This window comes from Mytilus californianus, unplaced genomic scaffold (genome assembly GCF_021869535.1).
Source record: "Mytilus californianus isolate M0D057914Y unplaced genomic scaffold, xbMytCali1.0.p SCAF_9, whole genome shotgun sequence".
NCBI lineage: Eukaryota > Metazoa > Mollusca > Bivalvia > Mytilida > Mytilidae > Mytilus > Mytilus californianus.
This window is the reverse complement of record NW_026262745.1, coordinates 1,184,683-1,198,608: the sequence shown is the minus strand read 5'-3', so window position 1 is coordinate 1,198,608 and position 13,926 is coordinate 1,184,683. Positions and strand designations below refer to the sequence as shown.

The following is a 13,926-nucleotide window of genomic DNA, read 5'->3' as shown; positions in this document are numbered from 1 at the left end:
TGATCATGTTTCATTATTTATATTATAAGTTGTCATTCTCCGCTGATGATTCAATGATTCAAACTTGTTTGTAACTGTAAAACACATATGAAATTATTCACCGATGCTATCAAATTTGTATACTAGTATGTAAATTCAATAAGCTGTATTGCTTTTAGTTTGAAAAAAGGAATATTAAAAAAGATTTTTAAACTGTCGTATCAACTGGGAGAAATATACTCCATATGCAGGCGCTACTGGTATATTGTTAAACAGAAATGAAAAGTTCAGAGTTGAGAACTTGAACTCATATGACATAAGGTTTTGTTCTCAACCGATCTTCATTGTTTCAATTTCTAAATATACGTTATGATATGACAAAGACTTAAATGTATTTGTGATATCCTTTATTTCAAATTCGATGAGACAGATGCGTTCAACATAGTTACCAAACGTTGAATTATTTAATGAGATGACATCATCATAAGATTGCACAATAAATTCAAAAAGATAAAAGTGAAAGTGACGTAATTCCGATTCAAATTTTCAATTATATTTGGGTTTCGAAAACATTCAATATAAATCCGCAAATTTATGTTTAGAAAGTACGAGAAGAGGGTTCTAAAACATACTTGACTGCATATAATGTAATCTATGTTGCAATTATTACAAGCAGGTTAAAGTTTATTTACATTTTCCAAGTGACTTAAACAAATTAAAGTTTCTTTTATTACAAATCGATATCTTTCATTTTAAAAACAAAATACCATCAGAATAGGTATGCACAAAATATTAAATAACCTGATCATTTCATTGTTATAATATCATAATATGGAACAATTATCATAAACATACCATTATTTAATTTATGGCACCTTTCCAATTTTTTAGTTAAAAAAACACGGTATCTAAAAATTATGTACAATTGTATTCTTTGGATCTTTCAATAGTCTATGTTATGGTATTTTGAGATAACATGTTTTCTTAAACTTTGAGTGACTTTTTAACATATTTATAAAAAGAATTAAAATGAAAGTCATGCGTTGTTGTGTCTTTTTAAATTATGTCGTGCTTACTGTTTTTTGCATTAATGACGAGACTTTTTTATGGAAAAACATCATGGATCACAGAGATTATAACAAATATATTAGGAAGCCAATTGTGAATAAAAGCGAACCAGTAGAGGTCGAAATTGAAATTGCGCTATATACAATTCATTCATTAGACATGAAGGATCAAATCCTGACAACATCACTTGGTATAAGTATGTCATGGACAGATGAATTTTTGACGTGGAATAATAGTTTGAATGGAGAAACAAATGAAATATCGGCTCCAATATCAAAGATATGGAAGCCTGATGTGTTTTTGAGAAATTATGCAGAAAAATCAAATATTTTTGACGATAATGATAAACGTGTAAATATCTACAGTAATGGACTGGTAGAGTGGCATGATGATATTGAAGTGAAAACCTATTGCTTTGTCGATTCAACAAGATACCCGTTTGAAACTGAGAACTGTAAATTACACTTTTCAGCCCAACATCTTAATAGCAAGGAACAGATGTTAACCATTCGGTTGCCAGATAATTTTCTGAATCTATTTAAATCGAATGGTGAGTGGCATATATCTAAACCTGACAAAATAAGGAATTATACAACAATTGTACATTTTAATGGAAGAAACTTCTCTTCAGTGGTTTTACACATAGAAATGGATCGCAGACAAACATATTACGTATGGAAATTTTTTGTTCCAACTATATCAATTACATTGATAAATATTGTAACATTTTTCCTACCAGTGAATAGCGGAGCCAAAGTCACGTTATCAACATTTGTTTTATTGGGTTTTACAGCAATGATTGAGTTATTTAACGAATCTTTACCAAGCAGTTCTGACAAGATTTCTTATTTTGGAAGTTTATTGTGGTGTTTACTTGGTATAAGTGGACTCATTCTCACAGTAAATGTCATTATTACTGTAGTCTTTAAATGTGGTGCTTGTGAAAGATTTTGTTCAATATTGAACTGTGAGAAGGAAGGGAACAATATGAACGAAGGTCATGCTACGACCCATATGCACACAGAAACTCTTTGTTCTTCAGGAATATGCCCAACGAGCTGCTTTGCAAAAGAAGGGGACAACAGGGCTACAAAACAAAAGTATATACCATCGCAAGACAACCAAACCCAACAGGGTATGTTCATTTACAATTTGAAATAGCTTATATTATATTATTTGATGACATTTTATCCAGGCTAAACGCTTCAACGGATAAATCGTTACAACTTTTTTGATAAAACATCGGCAAAACACTGTAAACTGTTTTAGTTACACTTTTGAATATTTTTAGGAGTACTTCATAATAAACATCATTGTGAATCATAGGTGTAGAAGGGTCACAGATATGACTAAATATTAACATCTGCTGTACCGGTGTATTGGTTCTGGCAGACATAATTACAGATTTTAGAAACATTCTTCAGTATTTACCACTAGGCAAAAAATCCACCTTACTGACTAGATCAATTTGTGGGCGCCTGGAGATTAACATAATGCGTAGTATTAAGATCTGTTGAGTTGAAATAAAATTGCGGAGAATATGTACGTATGTTCAAAAAGTATTTGAAATATTATCATACTTATATCATAAGTATTTTTTTAATAAAGGAGATGACTATTTTAATGTTTTCAGAGTTAAGGCATTGACTAGAATGTAAAATTATTTCAAGGTGCTTCGATAGCCGAGTGGCCTTAATGGTTTATTTACAGTGATAACTAGCCTGTCTACACTTAGATTTTGAGTTCTTATCCCACTTTGGCAAGGTGCATACGATTACTATCTTAAATAACCGGGATCGCCAATTATCTTGCCGAATGGCGATGGATCTCTACGGGTATTTCAGCTTCCTCCACTTAAAACACATGGCCGCATCGGTATAACCACAAACACCAAAAATCATTCAATCAAATAGTTTCGATTATACTATTAATGATTTATCTAGCTTCTGTCTCTTTAAACGCATGAACAAAATAATGTTTATGACACCGTTGGCATAAAAACGATTTCAAGAAATCAAAGGGACAAAGGTTATAGTCTCCAATGTCATAGTTGACGGTATATTCCACCCAGTACTGACATTAGAGCCCTTGTAATAGATAAAAGCATTTTAACGATAAAACGTAACGATAATGGTAACAGTTTGTTATTCTGGTTTAAAAATTGGGGTAAGATGAAAGGTCAAAATTGTGAGAAATATATTGAAATCATCATATTCAAGATACTGTTCGAATTCAAAAGTCATATCGATTGCGTGAGATGTTTTTTTTGTATTTTTCATTATGGGATACTACAAATGTTTGTGATGTATCTTGATAAATTCACTGATACCAATAAATAGAACTTATTGAGTGTTGTGTGATAATATCAGATAAAACAAAATAACATGATGTCAAATTTATTCACGAGAACACATCACAATTTTTTCCTACATCGTTGAGGACATCACAGTCATCTAAAGCCTTTAAGCTCCGAAAAAAGAAAAAGACCCACGGACAAACAACAGTACACAAAACACAACATAGAAAACTAAAGACTTAGCTAACTATTATCTATCTAATTTTCAATGAGAATTTTTCTTCGAAAAATGAAATTAACTAAATTAATTAAAATACGCAGCATTCTCTAATGTTAAAAGGGGACATATTACAAAAGTATTATTTACGAAGCAAACATGTTCAAATCTGTTTATGAAGCTCTAAACACTTATCGATAATTAATTCACTAGTATTCGACAAAGTACATTGTTCTAACTATGGATTTATTTTATCAATATACTGTCGATTGAGTTAACTTACAATTTCACTGTGAACATTCAGTAAAATTTGTTTTATCACTCAAAAACGAATTTCACATTTCAGGTATGATTATTCGAACGTACACAATTGTGTTACTGTTTCACTTAGTTGCAATCATTTATAATCAATACATATTATGCTTAATTTGTTCATTTTTAAATCATATATTTAATGTAGTGGACATTATTTTCATAAACCGCAAAAAACTTAATATTATTCTTATTATTTCTTATTATGTAAATGTCGTTAATACTGCAATTTTCTAAATGTATTATAAGTTAAGGACTTTGTTCCATATGCAACTGTGAGAAGAAAGAGGCAACCTAGAATGAAACAATATTTTGATAAGCGAGTTCCACATAGAAATTCATTATAATTCAGGGATTACTACAACGAGCTTCAGTAAAATAAAAGAGGATATAGAGGGAGCAGAACCGCACACGGAACCACTGACGGAACATAGTTCGCGTCCGGAAAGTGAAAGTATGTTAATTTATTTTTAGAAGCTTAAATCATACAATCTGATATATTTCCTCCGCTATTAAAGAGAGGCAAAAGATACCAAAGGGACATTCAAACTCATAATTCGAAAATAAACTGACAACGCCATGGCTAAAAAAGAATAAGCGATTCGATGGTAATTTATTTGCAATTCCTTCTGAATGATCTCGCTCATGCACTTAAAACTAGGTTAGTAATGCTAGATTTAAAATCTGCTGTTCTTTATAATAAATATTGTCTTTTTATTTCTTGATATAATTTCGCCAATTCTTATGGTATAATCCTACACATATTTCCGGCTATCGATACATCAGTTAAAATAAGACCTGTTACCGATTGCAAATTTTAATAATTGATGTGACTATCGTGTACTGCAGATTTGTGTATTCGTTTCCGATTGTCATTATGTTATAGTTATTAAACAAGCAAATCGGTATATGTCATTTAATCTGCGCGGCTCGGGTGACCCTATTTGATCCGAAAGACGCCGTAGGAGTGATATATAGCAATTTGATTTGCCTATAAATGTTTAAACACATGACACTATAAATTCTTGCCCTTTAGATCGATGTTCTTAGATTGTTTTTGTTGTTTGATGGCTGTCTTATTGACGTATAACACACATCTTCTACAATTTTTGTTCCGTTTAATGTTCTTTTAAATCGTTTTCTGAAAAACCATAACTGAAGAGGTTATTGAGCAAAGATTAATTGCTATACTTTCCCTCAAACTGATCGAAGAGAAATGTACCTAAGTTTATAGTACAAAGTAAACAGGGAAAAAACCTTTCATTATTCAATCTTTAACTCCCCACCCCCCTTTTCCCCCCACAATTTTTCATTGTATAAATTTTGAAGACATGTTCGCATCTAAACGAAGTCTGATTGATAACTTATATTTTTTCCTATTTTGGCACATACTTAGATATGAACTTCTTTAAATTCGATACCAAATAAGGATAATTAAAGGAATAAATATTTAAAACAAGTTCCATTGAGCACATACCTAATCCAAATCAGATTTCAATTAGATTTGTATTTAGATATCCTAAAATACATTTTTTTTTTGGCAGACATTTCAAAAAAATAATTATTTTGTTTAACTTTGAAACTCTGATTTAAGATTTACATTGTACCTAAAATAACATAAAATGTTCCCAGTTTAAGGAATGAGAAACTCTTTTTATTTCATTATTTGAAACTACGAAGTTTGTACAAAGTTGTTAATTGATCAACTATGTCGTAGTTGCATTAATTCGTTAAAAAATAATTTCGCCACGTTACGCTCGGCAGTATTTCTTCAATTTTTAAATTACGTCCGCTTTGGAAAAATCCTCGACCCGCCCCTAAAGCTAAGAGTCCATGTGAGCTTTGCATTATATCTGAGGTAGTTGTGCATTATCCAGATTATAGCACAGTAAGAGCAAAGAGATTTTGCCTATGTCATGTGTTAACATACAATAGATTTTTCAATAATATACAGCAGGTAAAGAACTGTGTAAACCATCTCAAACACTATGTTTATGTTACAAGACAAAACGGCATAGGAAACACAACTCTCTTATTTGTGAAACTAAAAAAATAAAAAATTGATGAATGATGATGTTCAAATTCTAGTCGCATAAATTTAAGCATATTAAACATGAGAACAATAAATCAGTGGCTCATAAATTTGATCCTTGCTGTTGAGACAAGATGCATGTTTGTCTATTCCAAATGTAACTAGATTGTCATCAGACAGCAAGGAATCTCAAGTTTTAAGAGACCATGTCAATAGGCATTGAGCTTCATAATATACAGTCATTGAAAGTAAAAACAAACTTAGCTGAAAGTGCTCTGAAACGATTTATCATATCATAAATTTTATATATATCTAGCAAGAAATTTGTTTTGCATGCACACGTATAAAAATTGCGGTTTTTATCCAACGAAATCATATTTTTGAACGTTGTTTTCAATTTAGACTTGTATATATATAAGTAAAATATACTTTCAGTCATCCACATCTACCTCTTGTATCTAAGGACACATGTTTCCTTAGTTAGGAGCACAAGGAGGTAAACATATGTGTAGGCATACTAGGATAAGAGTAAAAAGGGTAAAAGAGAGGCAGAAGATACCAAAGGGAAAGCCAAACTTATAAGTCGAAAAAGAACTGACAACGCCATAGCAAAAACGAAAAACGACCCAAAAACACAACATACAAAACTGAATACTGAGCAACACAAACCCCAACAAAGTCCTGAGGAATTTCAGGTGCTCAGGAAGAGTAAGCAGATCCTGCTCCACATGTTGAATCTGTCTTTTTGCTCATGTAAGTACAAACCCGGTGATAAGGATAATTTGGTAGATCGATTCGAGGAAAAGAGGACGAAATTGTGATAACGACAATTGGAACATATCTGTATTCATCTGTGAAACAGATATTCCATGATGTTGGCTACAAATTAGAAGAATACATAGAGAGCTTAAAAACAGTTCATCATATTCAGCGTATTTTATTTTTAAATAAAAAATTGTCTTTACTCTGTTACTATGAAATTTACTATGTTACTAGGGACTATTTACGTTGATATTCAATACATTTTGTTCATTTTATTTGTTTAAAACCGAATGTGTGCATTTTCTGTTTAATTTTATAATACAAGGTTCATATTTGAAAAATTGGGAATTACATGTTGCTACATAATTCTGTCTCATGAAAATGGGCAAAAAATCGTATTAAGCGGATTTAATTTTAACATGCAAAAAAGCAAATTTATGAATGATTTCCATTTTTGATGGAATAATCTTTCGTACCAATACTATCAACATTACGGGATATGGGACAACATAATTGTTGTCTGGATTTTTAAAAAGAATCGATTAAATATTATTCTTTTTTTAACAATTTTTAGAGTTCAAAAACCTAGCAATTTTAGGGTGTCATAGCAACGCTTCAAAAATATCAAATTGCTCAATATTGTGCAAATTCTGTTAAGGCAATAAGCTCTCTTAATGACATCAGGTTTAGAATAACATTTTTGTAGTACTTCTTGCCTGGCTTACTTTGAAAAATGCATATGTATGGTGCTATTTTGGCATGTATCTCAGGAAATGCAATGTAATGCCATGGAAAGCAGTAATATGATTAAACGCACTATTATAATTTTTCTGTGTAACATCCCATGCAACACATCATTAAAAACTAATTCTATAAGTGATATTCCATTCGAAGCGCGTCGCTTGCTGACGTTGACTCTTTAGAAGCGAATATTTATTAGTTGGTAAGAAGACTTTGTGAATACAATTACATGTATATTGGTTAACCTGATTTAATAGCGTAAGTAAAGTAAAAGCATATCTGCTCAATGGTGTACCCCACCTGAACAAGTAGAAAAAACGTGGTGTTCCTGAACATGTTTTACCAAACTTTCACAACTTATAATAAGAATCTCGTCCAAATATCGGTCAAATCACCGATGGAGGTATGACGATAACCTGATTGACTTCCATATTAAGCGGGTGGACACTTCTCCTTGTAATAGAATTTTGTTTGTGTTTATACACAGTATTGACCAGTATACTGTATTGCATTTTTAGTTCCATGAGTAGATGAAAACAAATTGAATTGAAATTATATCTACAAAGTTTTACTCCAACATCCTACCCTTTTGAATAACAACTTACTTTATACGATTTTTTTGTTTTGGTAAGTCAAATCCATTTGTAAACTGTCACAACTAATTAAGTTGGGTCAAAATAAGTTTTATTTCTCAACTCATACTCTTCGTGAACATACATAAGTGAATAGACCAAACCAAACATTATTGAATCAAGCGGACAAAGTGAAGAATTGCATATATTAAAAAGTGATTATATTTCAGAGACCACTGTAAGAAGTATTAACTCTATAGAAAATCAATGACACGAATTATAATGAATAAGATGACTATACCAAATGTTTCAAAACAAAATTAGGTCACGAACAAAGTATTCCAGTGAATCATTACGTTTTACACGTTTATGGATCTGTTCACTTACAACCCAGCTCCCTTGTTCTAACAGGGTGATCTGAGTCGGATCACCCCTACCAGATCACCCTACCCAGAGTTTCTTTGTTCTATATGCTTTCTTTTGTTCTGTAACATTTTGGCGGGAACGTCAAACACACAATAAAACTTAGAAATATTGATGCGGAATAAATTTCCAGTGTTTATGCGGGAATCGAACTCAATACCTTAAGCATATGAAGCCACAATTCATACCCCTACACCGGGACGACTAGATACAAACTTTCTGTTAACTTAACATATTTGAACACTAGTATCCGGGATCATAAATGGTATATACTATATAGTAGTATATAAAGTATATTATAATTACTGTATGGCATTCTGAACTAGATGTTATTAAGCGTAAATGTTTTTTCATATAGTCTAGAAGAGCTGGGATGTAAAATAGTTATCCCACTCGGACTTGGTGTGTCAGTGTAAGATCACCCTCCGGCCTCCGACCATCTGGCTGATCTTACACTTACACACCGCGTCTTCATGGGATAAAAATAAAATCACAAACTAAAATCGCAAAAGTAACTTTTACTTACAGTTACAATCCTAGAAACATATATAGCCATACTTTTTTTTATATAAATAATCATAACTTATATCAAGGACGATTTTTTGCTATGGAATTAACTTCAATGTACAGTCAAAGAATATAAAAGACAAAGAAGTGGTATGATTCGCAATGAGACAATTATCCACCAGAGAGATAATGACGTATATATTAACAACTAAAGGTCACCGTAAGTATTGGTTACCTTCTGTTTTCTGAAACAGATTGAAAAAACCTCTGATTTGATCTATAAGACTGTCTGATCTTTTTTGGTTTATAATACCTTCTGTTTACGAATGTTATCTGATTTGGAATATTTATAAAATTCTAATATCTCTAATTTCAACTTTTAAACATCAGCAAATATATAAAAAAAATCAAATGTTGTGTTTCAGATGATTCTACGAAATTGATTGCGAAAAACAAAAAGAAGGAAAAAGAAATCATTAAAGATGACACCAAAGAAAATGAAAGTACAATAAGAAGGAAACAAAAGCGTCTTAAATGTTGTTTATGTTATGTAGTTTGTTTTTTTGTGATGTTGACACCATATATAATTGCATATGTTTATTTTATCGTAAAACTTTTTGTTGGAAGGGAAAATGAAAATGTTGCATAAGAAGGTTTTACCAGTTTCATTGCACAAAAAACACATCCTACATTGTAATTTACATTTAAGGTATATATAACAATAGTGCGTCTAAGTCTGTTTATTTTTGTTTCCGTATGTTTAAGATTTATTATCGTTTACGTTCAATTTCTATGTAGCAACATTCTTGATATGGAATAAACACCTCCCAGTTGAAATGATATTCAAGAGCATGCTTTTCCTATTACGATTTCCTTGATAGAGGGATGCTGCTCACAAGGAAGCTATTGAACCATTGGTTCCAAATGTTGAAGTTGACGTTACCCCTTGGAAAGTTTTACAAACGCCATCAGGAGTTGGTTAACCTTTATGAAATATCTATGTCAACGGACACCATCACGAATTGGTTGATCTATACGATGTGTCTGAACTAACTAACGACATTTTTAACACGTTTTAAATTGTGGTTTAACATCTATGTGGTCTGTCTGCTAAGTACCGAACGTGACCTTTTCCCGAATATGACTATTTTGCCGAGTATGAATTTGCATTGCTATAAGACGTGTTTAGGTATTTATACATCCAACATTCGTGTATTTAGTTATGATGTTTCTTTTGTGATTTCGGTTGGATGTTGTGTTATGTCTTAACGTTTGTTGTTTGAATTCTGTTTTTTTTTCTGGTACATTTCACATATGTCTTATTTGTCAGTATTGTCGAGTTAATTTCCATTTTCCATGGATAAAGTATTGAGTTAGTCCAAATGATTATGAAATCGTCACAGCCTTAATTTAAAACAGCTTTTCAGTACCGTCATAATCATATGATAATTATTTGGACTAGTATTGTGGAAATTGTTAATTTTTGGATCTAGTTCCATTTAATTGTATGAATTTAAAGATAACATATGTCACAAAATGACGTCACAGTTTGTGGTGTCTTGTGCTGTCGTTAATGGAAGCTGTCCGTTGTTATTCAGTGGTTTACATGTTACTAATGTACTATTATATAATTTGTTTATGCGTTTCTCTGTGCTGAGTGTTCTTGCATTTGTTTATACTATATTCCTGTCACGTAGTGTTGTCATTTTAGCGATATTTGTTCACATTGCCATATATAAGCGAGTGTTTGGCTAGCCATAAAACCAGGTTTAACCCACTATTTTGTCTTAAAATGTCCTCTAATAAGTCAGGTATATGGCAGTTGTTATCAATAGTCCGTTTCTATGTATGTTGGCGTTTGTTTTTGTTGCACTTCAGGTTTTCTGTTGTTCCGTTGATTTCCTCTTATAGTTGATGTGTTTCCCTCGGTTTTAGTTCGTAACTCGGATTTGTTTTCTCTCAATCGATTCTTGACTTTTGAACAGCGGTATACTACTGTTGCCATTGTTTGTATACCACCATTTCGATCTAGTATTATCATACGCTTTGAGATCTCATTACTGACATTAGTAAATTTAAAGAACATTATATTTTGGTTGTCAATGGTTTAAGAGCCAGTCTTTGTATGCAATTAGAATAGTTTGAGACATGGCAACCCCCCCCCCCCCCCAAACCCACAGACCCCCCCCCCCCCCCCCCAACCTTACCATTTTCATTTCTGCGTGTCTAATAATTTGAGAATCCTCTTGATAACTTTTGATTAGAATGATTGCAAATTATACGGTTAGCTCCACTATAGGAGATAATTTCTAGTGCATGTCAACCAAATTATATTTTGAAATACCAGAACAGGAAAAGGAAACGAATGTTATAATTTTGCACCATTATACCTTTTGAACTTATATTTATGTAAACCTTGCACAGGTTTTTTGTTTGACATGCTTTCCCCCACTCCCAGATTCGTAGGCAGATTGGCACTTCATACGCCCTTCGCTTAAAAAAAATACGTTTACAGTCACTTAAGTAAGTGTTTCTCCCCAGTAATTGCATTTCATTAGAAGTTCGGACTAAATCTCAATTTGTTTGATCAAATAAAACTGTTCCACTGGCTAGAATTTGAACAAACTTCTGTTAAAGAACTACAGACAGGTAATCAAAGTTCAAATTGATTAAATAAAGCATTCTTGTCATCAATTATGAAACAATTAATAAAGAAAATGTGTTTAGACTTATTACCGGGTTTGAACTAACATGAGCAACATAACGGGTGCCACATGTGGATCAGGATCTGCTTACCCTCCTTGAGCACCTGATATCACCCCAGTGTTTTGTGGGTTCATTTTGCTCAATCTTTGGTTTTCTTTGTTGTATTTTGTGTACTATTGTTGTCTTTTTCTTTCTTAGTCATGGCGTTGTCAGTTTATTTTCGACTTATGAGTTGGAATGTCCTTTGACATCTTTTGGCCTCTCTTTTATCAAAGCTGCTTTTATTTAATTCTTTATATTCTGATGACCGATAATAAATAGTGAGGGTTTTAGATATAAAGCCCGTAGTTCGTCAGCGGCTTTCAATGTCCTATCCCATCAACCAATGAAATGACATTATTTCCATCTTGAGGTACAGATACTTGAAATAACCTCAGTCGTTCAGATTCCAAACCTGCAACTTTTTTTATTTTATGAGTTTGAAGTAATTTGAGTGGAAAATATATTCTCAACTATTCCTACTATGAAACCAAAAACATTAACAAAAATAAAGAACTCTTAGGTAAATCAAAAAAGGGGAAGTACATATAAGTAACAAATCTAATTGATCGACCCGACGTTGAACGATGTAGACCTCAACAGAATGCATGGATACTTTTCTATTGTTGAAGACCGGGCTGACCGTGATTATACAGATCTAACTGAATAGTATTGGAGATGAGAGGCTGCTAAAGCTCATAAATAATGGACTTATTTATAAAGGAATTCTAATGAGGAAAAGTCAGCACAATAATAGTTTAAGTACTCGACACAATGGATAAGCGTTAGTACGTTAAAAAGATATCATTAGCCCTCCATGTCAATGGTACCTTTTAAACGAACTAACGTTTGTTGTATCTCAAACACTTATTTTTGGAAATGAATTCAACAGTTTTATAAACGAAATAAAACATTTAATTCAATAAGACGATCTACATGTCTTTGGAGGACATGGACTTTTAGTACATTTTGTTATGTCTGATTCACTTTGATGATATTTTTGTATGTTCATCTTATTGTTTAGATTGTGTTTATTTTTTGTTTGTCGTCTTTGAAACCCTCCATTTGAACTATTTCCATTTTTCCTACTACGACCAATATCAACCAGTTCTATGTCTGGAACAACACCACATGTGGTATATTCGTGTGATATTTCAACAGGATGATGATCAATAGTTTGGTAGGGATGAATATCACCACTGTTTTCATTCTTAATGTCCGGGTCTGATTTTGATGTATCTGAATGGCTGATTTTAATGCTTGGAACTGGATCTAAATAGCCGTCGCTGTGAGTCGAAACAGTAAAAGAATAGCTATTAGAGGATATTATAGATTCAGTACGGGTTTTGACGATCGAAGCTAATTGTAACATGTCATCTTCATCAATGAAATCATATGACCCTAGCAGATTATGGTCACTTATATTCATATTTTCATTATTTTGTTCACGTACACTAATGTCAACAGCTTTACGACGTTTACGCGTTTTGCAGCAAAAACAAGCGACACAAACTACAATGCATATTGTAAATCCTGCTCCACACAAAGAATAAACAAGAATTTCTCTTTCCAGTAGTCCTGCAATAACATAAGATAATTATGATGCAGTTATTTTTGTTGTTTGAGATAAATTAAAGTTTTTTTTATGTCAAAGTTCAAATTAATCGAGATTAAATTGCAGATATTTTTCATCATTCACTAGTGATTACGAATCTTAGGTCAACTTTGCATTAGGGAGTTTTCACATTAGTTTCTTAAATATCTATAAATTAATCAATGAAGAATTTAAAGAAAAGTATATTAATAATGTCAAAACATCCGACGTATTTCTGTATTTTTCTTCATTCGGAACGCCAAAAACAAAAATGGAAAAAAAATCATAAGATGTTGTGCCTTTGTTTGTATTATCGTATATTAAAATGATTAACTACAGTAACTATTATTCAGACCTTTTTTTACTAGGTATTGTTTTGTCGTAAACCCTTTCTGTTCATTCTTCTATTTTTTATTATTTAGCCTACATATTACATTTACAAAATAAATAAAAAAACTTATAAATGTCATTCGTCCGAAAAACTATTCTAGATTTGCCGTTATCATGAACGCTCAAATCCGAAAACTGAATGATGTATAAACTCCGAAACATTCGCAGATCCTTATGACCAATCTGTAAGATCATCTGGCCCAATAAAATAACTAACAACGACCTGTACCGTAAAACTAATCAATGTTGTATTGAGACGAGATTAAAAGAAAGAGATGGCGATTGATT

The 13,926-nt window shown here is 32.0% G+C and overlaps 2 protein-coding genes across 7 annotated transcripts in view; one reads left to right on the top strand and one right to left on the bottom strand.

Annotated features, from left to right (window-relative positions):
- LOC127716148 (uncharacterized) overlaps nucleotides 1–13,926 on the bottom strand; it is a 551,146-nt gene that overhangs the window by 515,422 nt on the left and 21,798 nt on the right. For 2 of the 5 annotated variants that reach the window (XM_052222264.1, XM_052222266.1), the window contains one exon: nucleotides 12,547–13,232. The exons of the other annotated variants lie outside the window; for them this stretch is intronic. In XM_052222264.1, coding sequence (XP_052078224.1) covers nucleotides 12,574–13,232 — 659 coding nt within the window. In that variant the 3' untranslated portion in view covers nucleotides 12,547–12,573. Of the gene's footprint in view, nucleotides 1–12,546; nucleotides 13,233–13,926 lie in introns of those variants that run through there. 5 annotated transcript variants of the gene reach the window in all.
- Nucleotides 910–9,643, top strand: LOC127716139 (neuronal acetylcholine receptor subunit alpha-7-like). 2 transcript variants are annotated; one of them, XM_052222257.1, is made up of 4 exons: nucleotides 910–2,182; nucleotides 4,225–4,326; nucleotides 6,340–6,400; nucleotides 9,335–9,643. In XM_052222257.1, the coding sequence occupies exons 1-4, from the start codon at nucleotides 1,009–1,011 to the stop codon at nucleotides 9,336–9,338; spliced, it is 1,341 nt and encodes a 446-aa protein (XP_052078217.1). In that variant the 5' UTR covers nucleotides 910–1,008; the 3' UTR covers nucleotides 9,339–9,643. The 2 variants fall into 2 exon arrangements, with proteins under 2 accessions (XP_052078217.1, XP_052078216.1); XM_052222256.1 differs by lacking the exon at nucleotides 6,340–6,400.

Bases quoted from the DNA above. Each gene is read 5' to 3' on its own strand.
- LOC127716139 (XM_052222256.1), top strand. From the start codon at position 1,009: ATGAAAGTCATGCGTTGTTGTGTCTTTTTAAATTATGTCGTGCTTACT. The intron at 2,183-4,224 runs GTATGTTCATTT...ATTATAATTCAG, and splicing joins AGACAACCAAACCCAACAGG to GGATTACTACAACGAGCTTC. The intron at 4,327-9,334 runs GTATGTTAATTT...GTTGTGTTTCAG, and splicing joins TTCGCGTCCGGAAAGTGAAA to ATGATTCTACGAAATTGATT.